The sequence below is a fragment of the Talpa europaea genome, assembly GCF_964194135.1.
Source record: "Talpa europaea genome assembly, chromosome: 6".
NCBI lineage: Eukaryota > Metazoa > Chordata > Mammalia > Eulipotyphla > Talpidae > Talpa > Talpa europaea.
The window spans coordinates 54351961-54374484 of record NC_140072.1 but is presented as its reverse complement, the minus strand read 5'-3'; the positions used below and the strand labels follow the sequence as shown (position 1 = coordinate 54374484).

Below are 22524 nucleotides of genomic sequence, written 5' to 3'. Positions count from 1 at the left end.
GAAACCTGGTATCTGAGGCAACAGTCCTGGACCAGAGAAGCCAAACCAATCATGGGAGGTGGCTGACACACTTTGGAGTTTGCCAGTTCCAGGTAAATGGAATGGAGTGACTGGTGAGAGCGAATAAGGCTTCTAGGATGACTCCCAAGTGTCTGGCTTGGACAATGAGATGGAGGATGAGGGCTAGCTTTGGGGGGGAGGGGGCTGACGGCTTTGGATTTGCCCATAGAACACGGCCTAGCAGAAGTGTGGACTGGAACTGTACATCCTGGAGTCCTGCGGATGTTATGAAGCTGACACCATGCGGGGGTGTGGAAGATGTAAAATTGTCAGCAAACCTGCCCTGCATCTAGAATACCTATCAAGGCCAAAATTCAACCCTTCCCCTCTCTGCTGTTCTTTGTTTGCAGCATGTGGTCTGGTATACCCCAGTAGGTTTTACCAGCTTTTTGCTATTTCATTCTGGCCTGTGCAGTCAGTATGATCAACATTACACTTGGCTAGATGTTGGTCACCTTTGTTCCTTAATGTCCTCAGCAAAAATAAGCTCTTTCATTCCAGTATTGATTTCCACATTCTGGCCCTCAATGTATATATATATTGCTTCCACATTCTAGCCCTCTCTCTCTCTATATATGTATGTTTAAAATGATGGTTGGTAACTAACTTGTCTTCAATTTTTCTTTTTAGATGTTGATGATATAATTAAAATGGCCAACTTTCCAGTGGTGCAGTGGTGAACCACTCCTTTGCTACTCAAACTGCAGGCACGGTTCAGCGGAGACAGGCCATCCCCAGTTCTAGGAGAGAACAAAACACTCAGGTCCGGCCAACTAGACATAGGAATTAGTGTAGGTTAGTGTTGGTCACATAATCTGAGCCAGATCAATGTGATCAATGACTACCAGAACCGAAAAAAAAAAAATAATAATCTTCATTAGCAATTGGATTGCCAAATTGGTAGAAAACCTGGAGCTGCGGGTGGCCATCTTTATAACCATGTGGGCAGCACCTCTTTGGAAATGAAACAGATAAAGAAGCAGAGCTGAGAGCAAAACCAATGAAAACTGAAACTAGGGGCCTCTCTGGTGGCACAGGGATTAAAAACACAGCCCTATCAAGCTATCGCCAGCCACTGCAGCACGAGTTCGATCCCAGCTTACCAGGGAGCTACACACACAGAGCAGACCTCTCCTGTCTGGCCCTTTGCTCCCCTCAGCAGTGTATTTCAGATCTGCCTGATCTGCTCCCCACTCTGTCTCTGGTGAATCCTCTCGGCACCCCCCGCACCTCTAGTCTACACCCCACTTCTTACATGCATAAATATATCTTTAAAAAAAAAAAACTAGAAGTACAGGAATAAGCACCATTTTAATTGGATTGTCACGAGACCCATGTTATATGCTCACTGATTTGAAGAATTCCTTTAATTGATAATCAGTACTTTAGCTTTTCAACCTTTCTCTGCCCCATAATTTAAGTTCACATTCACTCTTTTTGAGCTGTCAACTCTGCCCTCGTATCCTACCTTAGCCCCAGTTGGCAGAGCCACCTGAAAAGAAAACCTGTCCATTATTTGCTAACTTAAAAAGCTTCAGGTTCCCCATCACCTACAGGCAGACCCCCAAGTTTTTTTTTTTTTAGATTTTTATATACAATAACTGGGATACAGGCCAGAGTTGGGGGGGTGAGAGGATTCACCAGAGACAGAGTGGGCAACAGAACAGGCGGATTGACTGAAATACACTGCTGAGGGGAGCAGCAGGTAAGTCGAGAGGTCTGCTGTGCCATGCAGGTAGATCCCTGGCCGGGGATTGAATATGTGGTATAGTGGCTGCGGCTAGCTTCATAGTTGTGTCTTAACCCCTTGCACCACTAGGGAGGTCCACTCCCAAATTCTGTATAATCTAATCCTTACTTACCTGCCCAACTGAAGTGCAACCTTCAGCACACTGATCTACTTATACAAGCTAGGCTGCAAGTTTGGTTATGAATCACCCATTGTTTAATGCAGTTCAAGTCTTCTCCAAGAAGTCCCCTCTGACTGTTAGCTAATGGCCCACAACTTGTGCATGACTTTTATTGCATCACCCTTTAAAATGATATGTATGTTTTTCCCACTGGTCCTTAAGCTCCAGTAGCAGGATCTTGCTTTAGTCATTTATGTCAACAGCCCAGCATGGTATGAGAAAAAAGTTCATGCACTGTGATTATTGAAAAGCACTGATAGAGTCTGCCTGTTTCGTTCTGTTCTGAATCCTCTCACCCCCACCCCACCCCCACACCTCTGGCCTGTACCCCAGTTCTTGTATGCATAAATCTTTAAAAAAGAAAAGAAAAGCACTGACAGGTTTAGCACTTCTAGTTTCCATTTGAATTTGAGCCCTTTTGGAAAAGGATATGCAGAACAATCTCAACCAACCTGAAGTTCCAGGTTAATACTTACAATTTAAAAGTAATGCCTTTAGTCCCAGGAAATGTCTGTCTATTCTTTCAGCATTTCTTTCTCTTCACTTATGAGTCCATGGCTAGTCCCAGCTTTTATACCCACAGTATTTAGATCTAACTGGGAGACTCCTTAGGATATCTATGGATAAACCTCCTTGCTTACCTCACTGGGATGACCTCTAATTGCAATAATTTTATTTTATAAAGCACCTGGCACTCTTGAGCACGCAGAATTTTTAGAAATACAGCCCACAAAGAGACCTCCTTTACTACGTTCTAGTGTACTAGTTAATTCAAGTCTGAGCTTTTGTCTTAACACAGAAAATTACTAACATACCTCAGCTGCCACCCCCTCCCAGGTTGCTATTAAGGATTAAATGAGATAACCTGCTAAAAGATTCCTCTAAAACAGGTAGGTTTCCCTAAAGTGGATATTATAGTACTGGTCAGCTACAAATTAAGGAGCTTAGCCACAACCTGTATCAACAGTCTACTTCCTTCACAAAATCTGCTACAAAAAATATTAACTGAGCTAAATATTGTGCTCATTCTAGTGAAAACTCCTTATATTTTTTAAAAAAGATTTTATTTGTATTTATGCATACAAGAACTAGGGTGTAGGCCACAGGTGGGGGTAGTGGTGGTGAGGACTCACCAGAAACAGTGGGGAGCAGAACAGGCAGATCTACTGAAATACACTGCTGAGGGGAGCAGCAGGAGAGGCAGGAGAGGTCTGCTGTGCCATGTGGGTTAGTTCCCTGGCTGGCATGCCACAGTGGCTGCTGATATCTTGATAGTGCTGAGACTTTAACACCTGCACCACCAGGGAGACCCAAAACTCCTTATACTTTCCTAGAACAGGAACAAGCTCAGAGAAAGCCTGTCCAAGCTTTTGGACCATCCAGTGTCTTAAATAGTTTGCTGTGAACTGTGAAGCTCCAAATAAAAAATTCAGACTTTTTTTCTCAGGCTCTCAAGTCAGGACAGAAATGTATGACCTAGGTCTTGCCAACTAGAGGCTCCTGGTTAGGAGGGCACACAAAAGAAGGCACCAGGTAAAATCTTTTATTCTGGGCAGGTCAGTTGCCTGTTATCTACTTTCTGAGGCCAGGACTGACATCTAGTGGCCAGCAGTAATAGTGCAGGCTGCAGTGTCCACAGCAATGGGCTATTTGCTAGAGAAGGCCCAAGGCACAGCTTGCATTTCTCCTGCCAGGATCCTGCAGACTTTTTTTTCTGTTTGTGCAGCACAATTCTGGCCCTTCCAAAGGTTTTTTAGGTTTTCCTACTACTCTTATAAAGTACTTTCAAAGACTTAGTCATATACCCTTGAAATTTTAACATTTTTTGTTAGAGATTTTAAGTTAACTGAAGCAACAAAGAAAAATCCGAAATTTCTAGCTTAACCATATTTTACACAAAATATAGGTGTCAGCCCATATTTTAGCCATGTTCATGTTCAATTTTTATTAACTCTACTCAAAAAAAGTCAAAATAATTTTGCACTATTTTGAGTACACCTAAAATTAAGCATCTATAATTTGGACCTAAGAATAACTCTATTTCTCTTATAATAATGAAAAGTAGGGCCTCCCTGGTGGTGCAAAGGGTTAAGCACAGCACTGTGAGGCTATTCGCAGCCTCTGCAGCATGAGCTACTCACATGGCACAGCAGACCTCTCCTGTTGCACCTGCTGCCCCCCTCAGCAGTGTATGTCAGTCTGCCTGTTCTGCTCCCCACTCTGTCTCTGGTGAATCCTCTCACCTGCCCCATCTCTGGCCTGTATCCCAGTTCTTGTATGTATAAATAAATAAATAAATCTTTTTTAAAAAATGAGAAGTGGCTGTTTGGGAGAAGGGAAGTATCTTAATAAGCAAAAATCATCTTCCAAGTTTAAGCTCTATTCAAAAATCCATAGAATCTGCAAAACCAGGGGCCTCCCTGGTGGCACAAGGGGTTAAGCTACGCACTATGAAGCAATCCACAGCCTCTGCAGCAAAAGTTGATCCCTGGCCACCCATGGAGCAACCCACATGGCGCAGCAGACCTCCTCTGTCTCGCTAGCTGCTCCCCGCAATCTGCCTGTTCTGTTCCTCACTCTGTCTCTGATGGATCCTCTCACCGACCGCACCTTTGGCCTGTACCCCCATTCTTGCATGCATAAATAAATCTTTAAAAAAAAAAAGAATCTGCAAAACCCTCAAGTCTCCAAATTTGAAGAGAAATGAGTTGAGACACATACTTTCATCATTCATTTCTTTCTTTCAATATATTTTATTCTGATGGCAGTTACAAAAGTAGATACAAAATACTTTTTTTTAAAGTACAGTTAACTGACTTAGAAAAATAGATAAAGCCCCTAAAGGTTTAAAAATACAACATAAATTTGCATGTAAAGACATTTAAAAATATTTCAGAGGGTAACTAAGATCTAACTTATGCAAACTATTCTCAACATAGACCAAAACCAGACTGTTGTTCTATAATAAATCTATAGCACATTGGTGATCCACTTGGACACAGAACACTTGTTTGTAATAGAATCTGGTAAGAAAACTCATTCAATAAAATAACTGCTATCCCATATGATCTCACCCCCAAAAGCCTTTTATAATCTGAAATATCAAAATCTGATTCGAAAGATAGGAAGACTTAAGAGCTACTATTTTTTCTTTTTGCCAGAACTCTATACTCTAAAACCAAGACCCAGTAATGAACTGTTACCAGGAGAAAATGCCCCTCTTAAAGGTAGCTCGGTGTTTGGCATCACAGCTTGCATTTCTCCCGCCAGGGTCCTGCAGACAGGAGACAATCTCCCACAATCAGGCAGGGTTAACTCCAGCACCAGAACGGGGCTGCTCAGAAACAAATGTCTAGGATATCTTTGGGTCTGACTGGCGTATGCTTCTGAGGTAACGATGGTATGTTGAGAACCTCCACTTCTAGTATAATCTCACTGCACAGTGAGAAAGCAAACAGTATCATCAGGAAACCTCAACAATGTCTGCAAAAGTTAACATCACCACCACGATTGTTCTTGCCTCTACACTACAAGGAAAACTCCTTTTGCTGTCATCAAAGTCACGATGACTATGGATTTACATTTCCCAAGTAGGCAACTACATGAGCTAAGGGTCCTCCAATCTAAGATGAAATAATTTGTTAGTTGACAGCCCTGAAAAATCAACTTTATTCACAACCTGAATAATAAAAGATACACCTGGCTGTCAACACAAAATCTGCAACACAGCAAGTTTCAATATTTAAACAAAAATCTGTAAATCATTGTCCAAAAGCTTTTTAAAGGCTTGGAAATTAAAGCACCATAACATTAACTACATAATTTAGTAAGCACACTCCACCCCATGGGTGTAATGAGGTGTGAGGAACAGAAGGTGACATTGAGAGGGGATGGCCTCTGATTAGGAGATGGCAAGGGAGTGATTGTTGTGGTACAGGCACAGGGAGATAAAATAACTGAGAAGAGTCAAAGACAGATTGATTTCTTCTAACTCTTATCAAAGGATGGCCCTTCAGCCAAGTCAGGAAGATGCCATCTTCTCCCCATTCTCTCTCCTTCCTCCAATTCTCCTCCTGTCTTTGGATGTAAACAAGTGTTAACACTGATGTCTGGTGCACTGTGGTTAAGCCAGACTGACTTGGGAACCTGTGAATGCCTTTTTTTTTTAAAAAAAAGGACATTTAAATCACCAATAAAAAATTTTTAATAATCCTGTTAATAAGGTGTTTTCACTACTGTGCTACTACTATGTAAGCATCTTTGGTTTGTTTTGGAATCAAGTCATGAAAAGAGAGGATTTCTATCACTGAAGAAAAATGGAGAAAAGTGAGAATTCTTGTTTAAAAATATCTTAAATGGAAATGATGAAAACTACAACCTAGTTGAGAAATATTTCATTCCTTTCAGATTTTAAAAAAACCAACAAGGTTTAAAAGTTGAGAGGCAATAACATCTTAGGTAGGATCTAGACACCTGGTTTCTTGTTGATAAATGATCAATATAAACACAGAGAACACCACCTGACAAGGACCTGTGGATGAGTTTAAACATGGACTGTGGAATGCTTCAGACAGTGCTTTTTCTTCTAAGTGATCTCCCTTTTTTTTTTTTTAAATCTCACTCTTTAATCCCTCATACAATGATGTATTGTTTCAGCCTCAGATGAAATTTTTTTAATTTAAAACTCTATATTTCAGAACTTACTGAAATTCAGTTACTATAAAAATGGGATTTCTAAGAAATTCTTTTCATTATACTCGAATAGAATAAAAATGAATTTAAAAAAAAATCAAATTTAACCCGATCAGAGTCATCTAGGATGTTTGAGTTCTTTGCAAAAAAGACAGCACTGAATCACAGAATGCTGGTGAACTTAAAGCTTTGCCTCAATACATTTTAAACAGTCACCTAGGATTTACTAAATCCTAGAAATCAAATGAAAATTAGATTTTTAGTAAAGGGGAAGATTTTTTTGATCCCAACAGAAATAGAAGAATTTCAAGTTTTCATACAAAAACAAACCACTTAATTTTTACTTATTGTCCCTAATTACACAAACACACACACACACACACACACACACACAACAGGTGACACACTTCTCTTAGCTATGCTATAAAATGTGTACACCTTCAAGGTTTTTATTGTGGTTTTTCTTAGGTTTTATCCTTACTGGGATAAAGTTTGTGCATTCTACACTACTAGTCTCAAGTCACAATAAAAACATTTTTTTTTAAAAAGGAAACCCAAGACAAAATAATCAAATACTCAGTACCTTCTTCCATTCGCCTATCAAGAATTTCAAGGCCTCTGAAAAATAATGTGTATGGAAATAGTGGCTTTGAGACCTAAATTTATCATAATTTGGGGGAAGTTTATTTTTTTCAGTCACAACTACATAATAAAATTAATTTGAATGAAGCAGTCAAAATAAAAACCTACAAGAACACCTGTAGATGCTTTTTAAAAATTGTATGAGCACACACTCCTAAAAATGTACAAATGTGAATAAAAAAACAGATTTGAAAAATGAAGTTATTTAAAAATAACCTTGGTTAATCCCATATCACGTAACAGAAGATGATTTAAACTGCAGTCACAGATTTTGAAAAAGTATACATATAACCTCATCTATAAAAACACTACTGTCCAAACTTGAAACTAAAAAGTTATTCAAAGTGACACAAATGTTCTAAATCTTAAGGAAATTTAAAAATACCTATTATCTGTATAAAACTGAGTAAAGCTGATCTGATTATGTTACTAAGAAATTTGTTCTGGAAACTTGTTAATAACTTACTGGTGGAAATTTTTAACATCCATTATTACTGCCATCTGAAACAGAATAAATCATTTCTTTCAGTAAATGAATAATAAGTAAACTGACAAGCTACAGGTTAGACATCACTTATTACAACCAAACATGACTCTGAAAGTAACAGGAGTGGTGATACAGTATCTCAGATTCAGTTGTGTCCTTAATTTCTCACTATGAAGGCAGCAGGCCAACCTACCTTTGAGACAATTTTATCAGTACACACAACCGGTGTCTTTTTTAATCCTGTTTCTGTAAAGTTTGTATCACTAGTCTATAACAGAGAGTAATGAGATAGTTTTAGCAGTACATGAAGCAAGAGGATAACTGTGTTCTAGAAGAAACCGTTTATCTGTCTTTTGATCCAAGCTTCTCAATTAATTCCTGAAGAGGTGCCAACTCACGCCTATCAATCAGATTAAACTCCTAAAAAGAGAAGAAGAGTAAAATTTGTAAATGAGTCTAAAATTTAAATTTTTATAAATGCCATTTACAGAAGGGTTAATAACCCTAGTTTGCTGAAACACAAAAGAATGATGAAATGATCTCTGTGAACACTTTAAAATAGTGTAATTTTTTTTAAAGGATGTATTTATTTATGCATACCAGAACTGGGGTACAGGCCAGACGTGTGGGGAGCGAGAGGATTCACCAGAGACAGAGTGGGGAACAGAACAGGTAGACTGAATGAAATACAAAAACAACATACTTTTTATTCCCTTTTAAAAAAAAAATAGGGAACTTAATAAGCAACTGTATCGACATGATCCAGTGTAAAATATTAAAGTAAAAATTGCACATGTCGGGCCTCCCTGGTGGTACAGGGGTTAATGTCTCAGTGCTTTCAAGCTATTGTCAGCCTCTGCCATATGAGGTATGAGTTCGTTCCCCAGCCAGGGAGCTAACCCACATGGCACAGCAGACCTCTTCTGTTTGGCTTGCTGCTCCCCTCAGCAGTATGTTTCAGTAGATCTTCCTGTTCAGTTGTCATTCTGTCTCTAGTGAATCTTCTCACCCCCACACCTACTGCCTATACCCCAATTCTTTTTTTAAAGATTTATTGATGCATACAAAAACTGGGATACAGACCAGAGGTGTGGGGGTGGGAGGATTCACCAGAGAGTGGGGCACAGAACATGCAGACTGAAATACTCTGCTGAGGGGAGCAGCAGGCAAACAGGAGAGGTAGAGGTCTGCTGCGCCATGTGGGTAGCTCCCTGGACAGCTGGGGATAGAACTCATGTTGCAGATGCTGCGGACAGCATCACAGTGCTGTGCTTAACAGCACTTGTGCAACCAGGGAGCCCCCGCCCCCAATCTTGTATACATAAATAAAAAAAAAATCTTAAAAAAAAAAATTGCACGTCTAATTTATATAGAAATTACCTGAAACTATGTAAATCTAAACTTAGACATGAAGGAGTCCCAATTCCTTGATATCTTTTTCAAAAAATGTGAAGTATTTTGATTTTTCTTAAAGTTTCAATTCCAACTAAAGGCAACAGGCCATACTGGGATGGAAAAGGGAGGTTTTTTCAAGTTACTAGCTGCCAGCTTCCTAAAATTTGACCTGTTGTGGGATATCCGACAACTCTACCCAAGATAGCAGACAAGTTCTTTCTAGTTTCTTTTCTAGGCATAGACATTTCATGAAACAAAGCCAACTGCAAATATTTTTTTTCCCCATATTTGCAGTTGGCAACAGAACAGAAGGGTATGAATAGGCTTTCCTAGGTTTTTGGTGCTCCTTGCCATATCCTAACCAGACACATCTGGGGCAAGCAGAAGCGGAAGGCCCAAAATGGTGGTTATGCTTTCTATGTTGCTAAACACATCATTAAAATAAACAACGTGGCAAAGAGAAAAGAGCCTACTTTTACTTAGCTCTATGTCTATAAATAAGATACTGCTTTTTTAATAATTGCTCTTTATTAAAGTTAAGCCAATCCAAATAAATCCAAGTCAAAGGACAGAAAAACACAGTTCAACTTACCTGAACAAAAAAAATAAAGTGCTTAAAGGAGGTGTTGAGGTGGGCCTCCTCTTGAAGTTGCATTACAGAATCAAAGTGCTGATGATAAATATGGGCATACACCCTGAAGAGACGTTTTAGAATGGTCTTCGCCACAGACATGAAGTTTTTGGGAAACGGGACACCTGCAATCAAACACATATACTGATTAGTCCTTTATCTAACTGAATATAAGAGAAGTTTATAGACCCTACCATGAGCAACTCACACACACAAAATCTCACTGTCACGAATAGGGAACCATGTTCATACATTTTTTTAAAAAGGCAAAGGAAAAAAAAAATTCAAACCTAAATATATGAGATAGCTTCACATACCATCTTTTTTTTTTTTTTTGTGGGACCCTCGCCGGCGGCGGGGGAACGAACCAGAGCTACAGAGGCGCGGGCAGCCTCGCAGCCCAGCGCTCAACCGCTGCACCACCAGAGGAGGCCCACATACCATCCTTTTTTGATAGCCTTACAACAGAAGGCACAGGTATTAAGTTACAAGATGCTGCTGAACCAAAGTTAAACATAATTTTAGTTATTAACACCGGAAAGTGTCCAGTTAAGATTATATGCAAAAATTATTTTGATTACAAATAGAAAACTTGCTTTTTGTAATTTGTAACTCAAAACAACCACTTCTCTCTCTCACTCTCTCACACATACTCTCAACAAACTCCTAAGCAAAAAAAAGGGGGGGAGGGGTAGGATAGACGTTATCCTCTATTGTTAGGAGGAAAAAGTGGCCAATCTTCTGGATTACTTTCAAAAACCAGTTTTCTTTCTTAAACTGTGAATACTCAACTTACAATTTTTAAGTGCTATTTTTATTTATTGTAATCCAAGAAGGGGGTATACTTCCTGAAGACGGGAAGGTGGACATCTCACTATTTTTCAAAGAAAATAAACACCTCCTTACAAAAGACTTGCGAGAGAGTTTGTGATCTCTCTCCAACCAATGCTGATGGGGATGCAACTGGTTACATTCCTGAGAATTCTGGTTAACAATATCAAAGTGTCTTAGACAACAGATATGTGAGAAAGACAATACAATTGATAATAAGTACAGTAAATGAAGACATAAGGCTTCTGCAACCCAAGTAACCTAGTTTACCTTCAAGATTTGTTTCACACCACTATTCTTGAAACACTTCATTTTCTTTAATATTTTGGTGGGGGGAAAGGCCAAAACACTTTCCCTTCCCTACATTTTGTTTTTGTTAACTTACTTCTCAACCAGTCCTTGATAGTTGGAAGTTTAGTATGTTTTTCTCCTGTAATTTGACTTTTATGGACTTCTCCAACCCCCATTTTAGTCAACCTGCCTTTGCAAATATTATTCTGCAACTTTTTTTATTTATTTTTTAAAGAAATTTTATTTTTTTAAAGATTTATTTATGTATTTATACAAGCACTGGGTACAGTCAGAAGCACGGGAGGGTGAAAGAATTCACCAGAGCGGGGAACACAGCAAGCAGACTGACAAAATACACTGCTGAGGAGAGCAGCGGGCAGCAGGAGAGATCTGCATGTTATGTGGGACCCTTGCGGGCAGCCAGGGATCTAATTGGCACTGCAGAGGCTGTGGGCAGCTTCGCAGCACAGCGCTCAACTGCTGCGCCACCAGGGGAGGCCCTTATTTATTTTTTTTTTAAGATTTATTTATTTTTATACAAGAGCTGGGGTACAGGCCAGATGCGTGGGAGGGTGAGAGGATTCACCGGAGACAGAGTAGGGAATAGAACAGGCAGAATGACAAAATATACTACTGAGGGGATCAGCAGGTGAGACAGGAGAGGTCTGCCGCGCCATGTGGGATTCTCGCTGGCTGGCAGGGATTGAACCTGTGCTGCAAAGGCTGCAGACAGCTTCAGAGTGCAGCACTCAACTGCCTGCACCACCAGGGAGGCCCCTATTCTGCAACTTTATGAAGATGGTTTTCTGGTTGGGTCTTGTACTTGTGCATTAAAAAGTTAGATTTTTAAAAATCAAACCACTGTTCTCTTAGAATTTACAAATGGGCAACATGCTTTAAAAAGGGAAAAGCAAAAACTTAGATATATTAATTAAAAAAATGAATAGAAGTTGTTGTTTAGTAAGAGTAAAGAACTGGCATAAATAAGATGTAGATAATAGCTAATAGAGGAAAGGATGCCAGAACATTAGGATGGATTATTACAGAATGGAAAGCTGAAGGAAGAGAATAAAAGTAGACAGTATTATTTATCTTTCACAAGAGGCAGATTTTAATGAATAAAGAAATGTAAGAGATTTTTTTTAAATCTATGCACTTGCCAAACTGATTTTAACAGTAACATTCAAGCATCATCAATATACAATAGAGTCTGTGAGGAAGGGAATTTAAGATTTTAATAACAGAATGGAAAAGTTGACGAACAGCAAACAGACCAAGTATAACAACATGATATAAACTTTGCTCCTGAAAGAGCAAAAACTGGACTCAAATTCCTAACCTGCAATCGTCTGAATATTTTGTGTACTCCTCCAATTCCCAAATTCATATGTTGAAAACCTAAGCCCTTAGGTCATGGCATGAGGAAGGAGGTGGAGCTTTTGAGAGGTTATTAGATCACAACAGCAGAGCCCTGGCAAAGCTGGTGGCCTCTTCTTGAATCAGAGGACTAGAGAGGGCAGCAATTTTATAAGCTAAAACTAGGTCTTCACCACAATTCAACCATGTAAGCCCCCTGATCTTAGACTTCCAGCCTTCACAACTGTGAGAAATAAATTTGTATTGTTTATAATCAATCCAACTTCTGGTATTTTTGTTATGGCAGCCCAAACAGGATCCAATAATATGCTGTTCAGAAGGCACCCTAAAATTGATCTCATCCATGAATACTGCTGATGTCAAAATCTTAAAATATCAGCAAATAAAAACTACTCTCCCGACAGAACATTAAGAAAACCTTATAGTCATTAATAGATACCGAAAAAGTATCTAATAAAACTCTACAAACATATCTGATTTTTAAAAATTCACACTTTAAACCAAAGGCAAGATTCCAGCTTAATAGTGAAATACTAGAAATGCTGACATAAAAGGAAACAAGTATAAGACCTTCCTGGTGGCACAAGGGGTTAAGCACAGCACTATGAAGTGATCCGCAGCCTTTGAAGCTCGAGTTCAATCCCCCGGGCTGGCGAGGGAGCAACCCCAATGGCGCAGCAGACCTCTCCTGTCCCGCCTGCTGCTCCCCTCAGCAGTGTGTTTCAGTCAGTCTGCCTTTTCTGTTCCCCATTCTGTCTCTGGTAAATCCTCTCAACCCTGCATCTCTGGCCTGTACCCCAGCTCTTGTATGCATAAATAAATAAATCTTCAAAAAAAAAAGGGGGGGGGGAACAAGTATATCTGCCATCACCAGCACTGCTCTGGAAGTAGTTGGTAAAATTATTTCAGTTATACAAGAAATACACATATAAGAAAAAAAGACACAAAGCTAATATTTTAACATGTGATTATATACTTTAAAAACTTGAGAAACCCAACCTAAAACAGAACCACTTAAAATCTGGTGGTCAGTTATAACATTTAGATAAAAATCACCAATTTTCTACATACTAAACAATAACCAATTGGAAACAAGGTATCAATATACAAGATTAAATGCCTAGTAATGAACTTCAAAAACTTGAAGGGTCAGCACAGAGTTAAATGGCAAATTCTACAACAGTAAATAATGAAAGATCAATAAATGAAAAATACACCCTGTTCTTGAAAAGATTCAATATTGTCAAGAGAACAAGAATCCCTACATTATCTATAAATTGAATGAAATCATAATCAAAATCTCACAAAGTTTTTTATCTTGACAAAATGATTCTAAATTCTTTGGAAGAACAACTATGCCAGAATAGCTGTGAATAATTCTGAAAAAGAAGAGCAAGGAAGAGAGACTAGACCTACAAGATGTTTAAAGCCGTATGGCCATGGTATTTAAAACAGTGTAGAACTTCTACAGTAGTAAATAGAGAGATTAACACTCCAAAATATGTAGCAATTTGGTATATACATGATAATGAGGGCAGAAAAGACACATGTATTTGGATAATAGTCCTGGACAAACTGGCTAGCATATTTGGACAAAAAGGAGTGTTCAGAAAAAAATTTCTGACAGAACAATTTAAATGTGAAAACAAAAGTACTAATGAAAAGCATGGACAAGTATTGTTATAATCTTAGAGAAAACCTTTCTAATTACTAATTAAAATCCACAAGTCATAAAAGAAAAGAGTAATAGGACAAAATAAGTTATATACAGCAAAAACACTTCCCGAACAAAGTAATACAACCTGGGGAAAAATACATATATCATCTATCTATGACAAAGAATTAATATAATATAAATACTATAAACAGAAAACACAATGATCAATAAACCAAAAAAATGCTCAATCTCATTAATATTTTTATTTTTTTGCACAGAAGAACTGGGGTGTCAGCCAGAGATGCGGGGCGGAGGGGGGTGTGTGTGAGAGGATTCACCAGTGACAGAATGGGGAGCAGAGCTGGTGGATTTACTGAAATATTCTGGTAAGGGGAACAGCGGGTGAGACAGGAGAGGTCTGCTGAGCCGTATGTGGTTTGGGGATGAAACTCAAGCTGTTGCAGTGATAGTACTAAGACTTAATCGACAGGCCACCAGGGAGGCCCTCATCAATATTTTTAAAATGTACATTAAAACCAATTTATTTACTCAAAATAGAATTAAAAAATGAGTAATAACTAGCACTGATGAAAAAACAGACATGATACAAACACACCTAGAGGAATACTCATTTAGATTTTAGATAATACACAGATTTTTTTTGGAAAGGAATTTGGCTGTCTCTTTTTTTCAGTAACTGCATTAAAGAATTACAACACATTTATCATTTTAAAAGAAAAACAGTTCTATAATAACTCACCAATCTTAGATGGAAAAAGAGTTTCATCATCAAGTTGATCCTGAACCCAAGTCATCAAATAGTCAATGTATTTCGGTGCAGAACATTTGATTGGCTTTTTAATATTAGTACCATCTGCCCAATGATATTCATACCTGGAGAGAAAAAGATTTTGCTGAGCGTATTTTCAAAAGTAAAACAAAAGTGAAACTTGTAACCAAAGTGGTCTACATTTTGTCAACAGATGTTGCATTTACCTTAAGTAAATTACCGAAAGCCTTACTGAAGATTACTTAAGAGTTCCCTTGAGAAGTATTCTGAAATGTGATTGTTATAATTGGAAGAGAAAAGGAAGATAATATGACAGCAGGCAATGCCAGCTTATAAGTTTTTAGCACAGCCTTGGGAGATAAAGGAACTGCATTCCTGTTAGGCAGAGCGTGTTGAGGGCTGGATTAAAGACTGATTGATCCACTACATTCTGAGATCTTTGTTCATCAAGTTATCACCAACAGTCATGGTTATAAAACCCTGTTTTGTGGAAGGGGTATTAAAGAAACACTCTTAGGCATGCCATCTTTCTCTCCCTAATTTTTGCTGAGTTAGAATGACTAACAAAACTTATATAAAACTTCACTGTGTAATCCATAAACAAGCTTAATTCTCCTATTTATCTTAATTTCTTTTAAGGAAGTTTGAGGAATAAAACATCGCAAGATAAAGACATTACTCCTAAAATAATGTAATAAAAATAGGACTACAAACTCATTGTGGACCTTCATAAAGGTCACGTAAACACTTCCAAGAAATTCATTTGTAAACTAGAAACAGAACCATAAACGTTAATACAACAGAAAATAGTGAACTTTTGCAATTTAAGATAAACCTAACTCAAATTTTTTACTCTCACAACTAAGCATTCATACATATTACAATGCAATTATAATATCAAAACACTAAATATTACACACCAAAGTATGAACTAGTAACGAAAAGCTTATAGGTAAGAATTCAAGTACTTGTTAACACTGAACTGCTTTTACTTAAGTGGGCACAGGAAAAACAAAGTCTTAATTATTTAACATGTATCAATTAATGACTAGCTTTTTCAATAACTCAAACATCTACTTTACAGGGGTATGTAATACCTTGGACCTGCAGACATGACTGAACAGCTTGCTTCAGTGCAGAATTCTGTAATAGTTCCATATAACATGTTGATCTGGTTGAAAAAATCCACAGCTGAAAAGAAAGTAGCAGAATTGTGTTAAAAATTCTATGCGGAAAAAAAAAAAATTCTATGCAAAATTCAACAAAACATCAGACTTCTTGGTTAAAACAAAATGGACCATGTATTCAAGTTCTTGGCTAGTTCCCTGGGAGATTCAACAGTTCAAATATACTGTAAATGCTCTTTTAAGTTGTGAAACGAAGTAAAGTTAACTTTTAAGATATATTCAGTTTTAATGTACTAAGCTTTTAACCAGCATAAAACAGTAGGAAAATAAAGTATTAGAGATAGTTCTACTGGTGACCATTATATTTTTAGAATATACAATTTTATTACATCCAAGGGAATATAAATATTCATTGCTTCTTATCAAAATGGACCACAGTACCATTTGTGTTAGGAAACAAAAGCTACAGAACATTTCTAGGTAATAGGTGTATCAACAGGCATTTAAAAAACTAATTCATGGGCCTCCCCGGTGGCGCAGTGGTTCAGCGCTGGGTTGTGAAGCTGCCCGCGACCTCTGCGGCGCCAGTTCGATCCCCGGCTGCTCCCCGGCCACCGGAGGCGGGTCCCACATGGCACGCAGACATCTCCTGCCGCTCGCTGCTCCCCTCAGCAGTGTACTTCGGTCCTTCTGCCTGCTCTGCTCCCCACTCTGGCTCTGGTGAATTCTCTCACCCTCCCGCGCTTCTGACTGTACCCAGTGCATGTATAAACAAACAAACAAAACAAAACAAAATAAATAAATAAATAAAAACATGCCTCTATTAAAAAAAAAATTAAAAAAAAAAACTAATTCATCATAAAAATCTGAGGGCCTAATGCATACTGAGAAAATGAAAAGGACATGAGATAATGTTCAGTGTGGGATCTCCAGTGTAACAGATGGACAAAACCGAATAATATAATATGAATAATATAACAAATAAGATAGGATCTAAAGGCTAACAAAAAGTGCTAGAAATTTAAGAAAAGGCTACATCTTGACCAGTTGAAGCAGTCAGGAAGTACATCTTAAATGAGCTTCAGCTAGATCTGGAAGAAACAGGAAGAGGATGTACTTAATTTGGTGAAACATTACTCTGTACAAAGAGAACCTAACAAGCCTTAGTTCCTCATCCAAAGCAATATCTAAAAATCAACTAGGGAGCCTCCCTGGTGGCCCAGGGGTTAAGCACAGCACTAACAAGCTATTGCCAGCCACTGCAGCACGAGTTTTATCCCCAGCCGGTCAGGGAGCTGACCCACATGATGCAGCAGACCTCTCCTATCTCGCCCCTCAGCAGTGTATTTCAGTAGATCTGCCTGTTCTGTTCCCCACTCTCTCTGGTGAATCCTCTCACCCCTACCCCTCTGGCTTACATCCCAGTTCTTGTTTGCATAAATAAATACATCTTTACAAAATAAATGAATAAAAATAAAAATCAACTAGGGCTTTTTCAAGTTTCTTAAAAAGCAAGTAAATATGGCCCAGGGATTCCCTATTTCAGAGGGATCTGTGAGGTCATGCTTTTTTGATTGCTCTTTCTATTCTCATTCATTCAGGAGGCACAGATTTGTCCAGAGGCACCTTTTTAATATTTGATTTTTTTTCTTCTTGTGCTTATTCATGCTAACTTAAGCAACACCATTTAGATGTAATTATACCAATTCTGGATTAAACTTTATTTTACCGTAATTAAGTTTCAAGAAATACTGAAGGAGAAATAGAACACTTCACCATCCATAATGTTAAGTCAAGCTGTGATAGGGTTAATGTTTTAGTGTGTCTCCTTTCAGTCTTTTTTCCCATAATAAACACAGGATATGTGACACCACAACAGACTAAATGCAGAAGCAGCTATGAGAATCCAAGTATCTCCTATTAATCCAAATATTAAGTAAAATTTGCAAACACATAAAATAATGCCATATTTCTCACTAAAATTGATTTTGAAGTTATTTTTCATAAAAACATTTGTGTTAACAGATAATAGATTTATTGCTATTTTTAGACAAATTTAAAAATAAGTATTTAAATTTTCTCATTTTTAATTCCTAACACAGTGTAAGTATCACTAAATTTAACCTACAAAATTAAACGCTCTTGGGGGTTCTCAATAAATTTTAAAAGAATAAAGAGACCCCTGCAAGACCAAAAGGTTGGAAGACAACTGATCTAAAGAAGTAAGTTTCAAAGAATAATTTAGCTGAAGAAGGTGAACAGATGCCTTCAGAATGAAAAATAATTCAAATGAGGCTAAAAATGTATTTTTGGGGAGCACAATGGGTCAAGACTGGGAAGGGAAGAGCACAAGTGACTACAGTTATGGATCATAGGTGATATGTAGTAGTAGAACTGAGGGGAGAAATCACATTTCGTACAAAAATGAACAATGATGTAAGAAAATAAAAATAAATTAAACAAACATGAAAAATTTAAAAAACAGAATTTTTTTAATATATACTACTTACATGGCTCACAAATCAAGAGACACAAAAAACCCTATAGTGAAAAATCTAAATTCCAACCATTCCAACTCCCTCCCCTCAAGTTTATTTATCATGTCTTACACAAAAGATAACATTAAATAGTTCTATACCTTGTTTTTTTTCTCTTAGTGATTAAATATAACTTTTTAATGGGTCAAAAAAATTTTTTAATTACATTTGTAGTGCACATTGTGACAGTGTTGACCAAGGCAATGATTTTTTTAAGATTTATTTATTTATGCCTACAAGAGCTGGGGTACAGGCCAGAGATGCAGGGCATGAGAGGATTTACCAGAGACAGAGTGGGGAGCAGAACAGGCAGATGGAATGAAATACACTGCTGAGGGGAGCAGTGGGCAAGACAGGAGAGGTCTGCTGCACTATGTGAGTTGCTCTCTGGCAGCCAGGGATCGAACTCGTGCTACAGAAGCTGTGGATTGCTTCACAGTGCGGTGCTTAACCCCTTGCGCCACGAGGGAGGCCCCGCAATGATTCTTAATTGTCAATTAATACCACATAAAGACAACTAGCCTCTATGAAAATCTACATTTAGTATATCTACAACCTACAAGGTAGTCTTACAAAAATTACACTCAAGTTTAATCTGAAACACAAAAGCTATGCTAACATGGTAGCCACAAATGGCTACTTACAATTAAAACTAAATTAAATTAAAAATTCCATTCCAGGGTCTCCCGGGTGGCGCAGCAGTCGAGCGCTGGGCTGTGAAGCTGCCTGCAGCCTCTGCAGCACCCGTTTCATCCCCGGCCACAGGCAAGGGTCCCACATGGCGCAGCAGACCTCTCCTGTCTCGCCCGCTGCTCCCTTCAGCAGTGTACTTCGTCACTACTTCGTCAGGGTGAATTCTCTCACCCTCCCATGCTTCTGACTGTACCCAGTGCTTGTATAAATAAATAAATAAATCTTAAAAATAAATAAATACATAAATAAAATTTAAAAAAATTTTCCATTCCAGTCACACAAGGCACATATCAAGTGCTAACTGGCTGCAGTGCAGATACTAAACACTGATATCCTCTTGGAAAAGTTCTATTGGGGGCCTTACTGGTGGCGCAAGGGGTTAAGCACCACTCTATGAAGAAATCTGCAGCCTCTGCAGCACGAGTTGGATCCCCAGCCGGCCAGGGAGCAACCCACATAGCGCAGCAGACCTCTCGGATTCGCCCACTGCTCCCCTCAACAGTGTATTTCGGTCAATCTGCCTGTTCTGTTCCCCACTCTGTCTCTGGTGAATCCTCTCATGCCCCGCATCTCTGGCCTGTACCCCAGTTCTTGTATGCATAAATAAATAAATCTTTTTTCTTTTTAAAGATTTACAAGCACTGGGTACAGTCAGAAGCACGGGAGGGTGAGAGAATTCATCAGAGCCAGAGGGGAGAGCAGAGCAGACAGACTGATGAAGTACACTGCTGAGGGGAGCAGCGGGCGGCAGGAGGGGTCTGCACGCCATGTGGGACCCTCGCCCAGTGGCCAGGGATCGAACCAGCACTGCGGAGGCTACGGGCAGCTTCGCAACCCAGCGCTCAACCGCTGTGCCACCGGGGAGGCCCATAAATAAATCTTAAAAAAAAAAAGTTCTATTGGAAAGGGCTGCTCTAGATCTGATGTTCACAGAAAATAAAAGGAAGAACAAGACATGGTAATTTGTGCTGTGAAAACAAATGAACTGTTTCCTCAACAACAAAAAATAATCAAGAGAAAAAGACCGGAAGGATGGGAACTCTAAGATTAAGAGATTCAAGAAACATGTTCAGGCCTTATTGGGTCCTGACTTAAAACCAATTTTTTTTTTTTTAAAAAAAGGAACATTTGGGCCTCCCCGGTGGTGCAGCGGTTGAGCGCTGGGTTGCGAAGCTGCCCACAGCCTCTGCAGCGCCGGTTCAATCCCCGGCTGCTCCCCGGCCACCAGAGGAGGGTCCCACATGGCACGCAGACCTCTCCTGCGCCCGCTGCTCCCCTCAGCAGTGTATTTCGGTCCTTCTGCCTGCTCTGCTCCCTGCTCTGGCTCTGGTGGATTCTCTCACCCTCCTGCGCTTCTGACTGTACCCAGTGCTTGTATAAATAAACAAATAAAAATAAAATCTTTAAAAAAAAAAATAAAAAAATAAATAAAAAAGGAACATTTGGGCCTCCCTGGTGGCACAGCAGGTTGAGTGCAGCGCTGTGCAGCTGTCTGCAGCCTCTGCAGTGTGGGTTCGATTCCTGGCCGGCCAGGGAGATTCCCACATGGTGCAGCAGTCCTCTCCTGTCTCGCCTGCTGCTCCCCTCAGCAGTGCTTTCAGTCCGTCTGTCTGTTCTGTTCCCCACTCTGTCTCTGATGAATCCTCTCGCCCCCCCACACCTCTGGCCTGTACCCCAGCTATTGTATAAATAAAAAATAAATCTTAAAAAAAAAGGAACATTTATAAGACATCAGGAAAACACTGTAAACACTGACATTTGATAACATAAAGGAATGGTGGTAGGTATTAACATTATCTTTAAAATGGAGTTCCCAAAGATAATGAAATATTTATAAATGAAACAGTATGTCTGGGATTCACTTCAAAATAATCAAGGTAGATACAGAAAGCGTAAAGTGTTAACTGTTAAAACTAGATAATGGATACCTAGAAATTCGTTGAACTACTTTGACTATTTCTGTATTCTAGATAAATCCTATTAAAAACTTTAAATTTCTGGAACAGGTGAAATTCCTAAAAGATTTAAACCTTATCATCCAGAATTGATCTCATCTCAGAAGCCCAGATTCTAGTATTCAAATCTAACATGTCTCAAATTCAGAGTGACTTTTCAGATCATGGGTCCCTTCCCTTTGAAATTTTTCAAATTTCCTTCAGACTACTCCAAAGTCACAACAATCGAGTGACTGATCATACCATCTGCAACTGACTTTTATTTTCTAAGTATGTAGACAATAGGTGTTGACATTTGGAGCACAACTGTGAATATAAATTCCCTACAAAGTGATGGTATGCACAGGTAGAATTCTTGCACTTATTAATCTAGTATTTCACTTTACTCAACAATTCATACCATTCTCCTCAGAAATTACCCCAAAGCACTTACCATTTCTCCTCACGTGTCCGTCAACCAGACAAACTACTACCAAGAACTCCGAAGAGAACCAAGTTTTGTATGTATTTGTACTTCTAGTTTAGTTTACAAATAATATATTATAAAGAAAAATTTAAAAAAAGACTTTAGCAAAAATGTTCCTATAAACAATCAAAGTTGAAAGTTATTAAAAAACTTACTGTTAACAGCAATCCATTCATTGAGGTCCTCTCCCTCTGGCAACATAACAGCCTGTCTCAGATTCCCACTTCCTAAAGTTGCTTCTGCATGTTTCAAGAGTTCATACTGATGAGACCCTTCAGGGATATTCTTCTTTGGTTTGAATGTTTTGGAAGAGCGGCTGCTGCTGTTAGGTTAAAAGTAAAAGTATATTATATCTTAGGAGTGGAGGCAGAATGGCATCATTTTAGGTGGATAAATAGTTCTGAGAATAAATTAAAAACTATTCTTTGAAAAGTACCAGTGGGGCCTCCCTGGTGGTGCTAGGCGTTAAGTCTCAGTACTATGAAGCAATCCATAGCCACAGCAGCAGTTCTATCCAGAGCCAGGGAGGTGACCCACATGGTGCAGCAGACCTCTCCTGTCTCACCAGCTGCTACCCTCAGCAGTGTTATTTCAGTAGCTCTGTCTGTTCTACTTCCCACTCTGTCTCTAGTGAATCCTCTCACCCTCACACCACTGGCCTGTACCCCTTAAAAAAAAAAAGTAACAGTATGGGGGGGGCAGTAATGATCACAAAATAAGGATGCTTTAACTTTGTTTCCTCCCACAGAAACTGGATTTTAGCAGCACAACTGCACATACACAGAAGGCAATTTTTCTATGCTTCAAGCAGCAGTCCAGTATAATAGAAAGGGCACTTTAACCAAAAGGGAAAAACCCTGGATCCTAGTAGTCCCTGATCTGCCACTAACTTTGTGACTGCCTAAGAAACCAAGCCTCTTTTTAGCCTCAATTTCTACCTACAGAAAATGGTGTTGGGAGGGAGACAGTCCTAAAGTTACCAA

The 22524-nt window shown here is 38.9% G+C and overlaps 1 protein-coding gene across 1 annotated transcript; it reads right to left on the bottom strand.

Moving 5' to 3' along the window:
- Positions 1-8133: 8133 nt before the first annotated feature.
- On the bottom strand, positions 8134-21742 carry MOB1A (MOB kinase activator 1A; the record flags this gene model as incomplete). The annotated part of the gene is made up of 5 exons (XM_084235131.1): positions 8134-8211; positions 9779-9942; positions 14734-14867; positions 15861-15954; positions 21697-21742. The coding sequence occupies 5 exons, from the start codon at positions 21740-21742 to the stop codon at positions 8134-8136; spliced, it is 516 nt and encodes a 171-aa protein (XP_084091257.1).
- Positions 21743-22524: the final 782 nt, after the last annotated feature.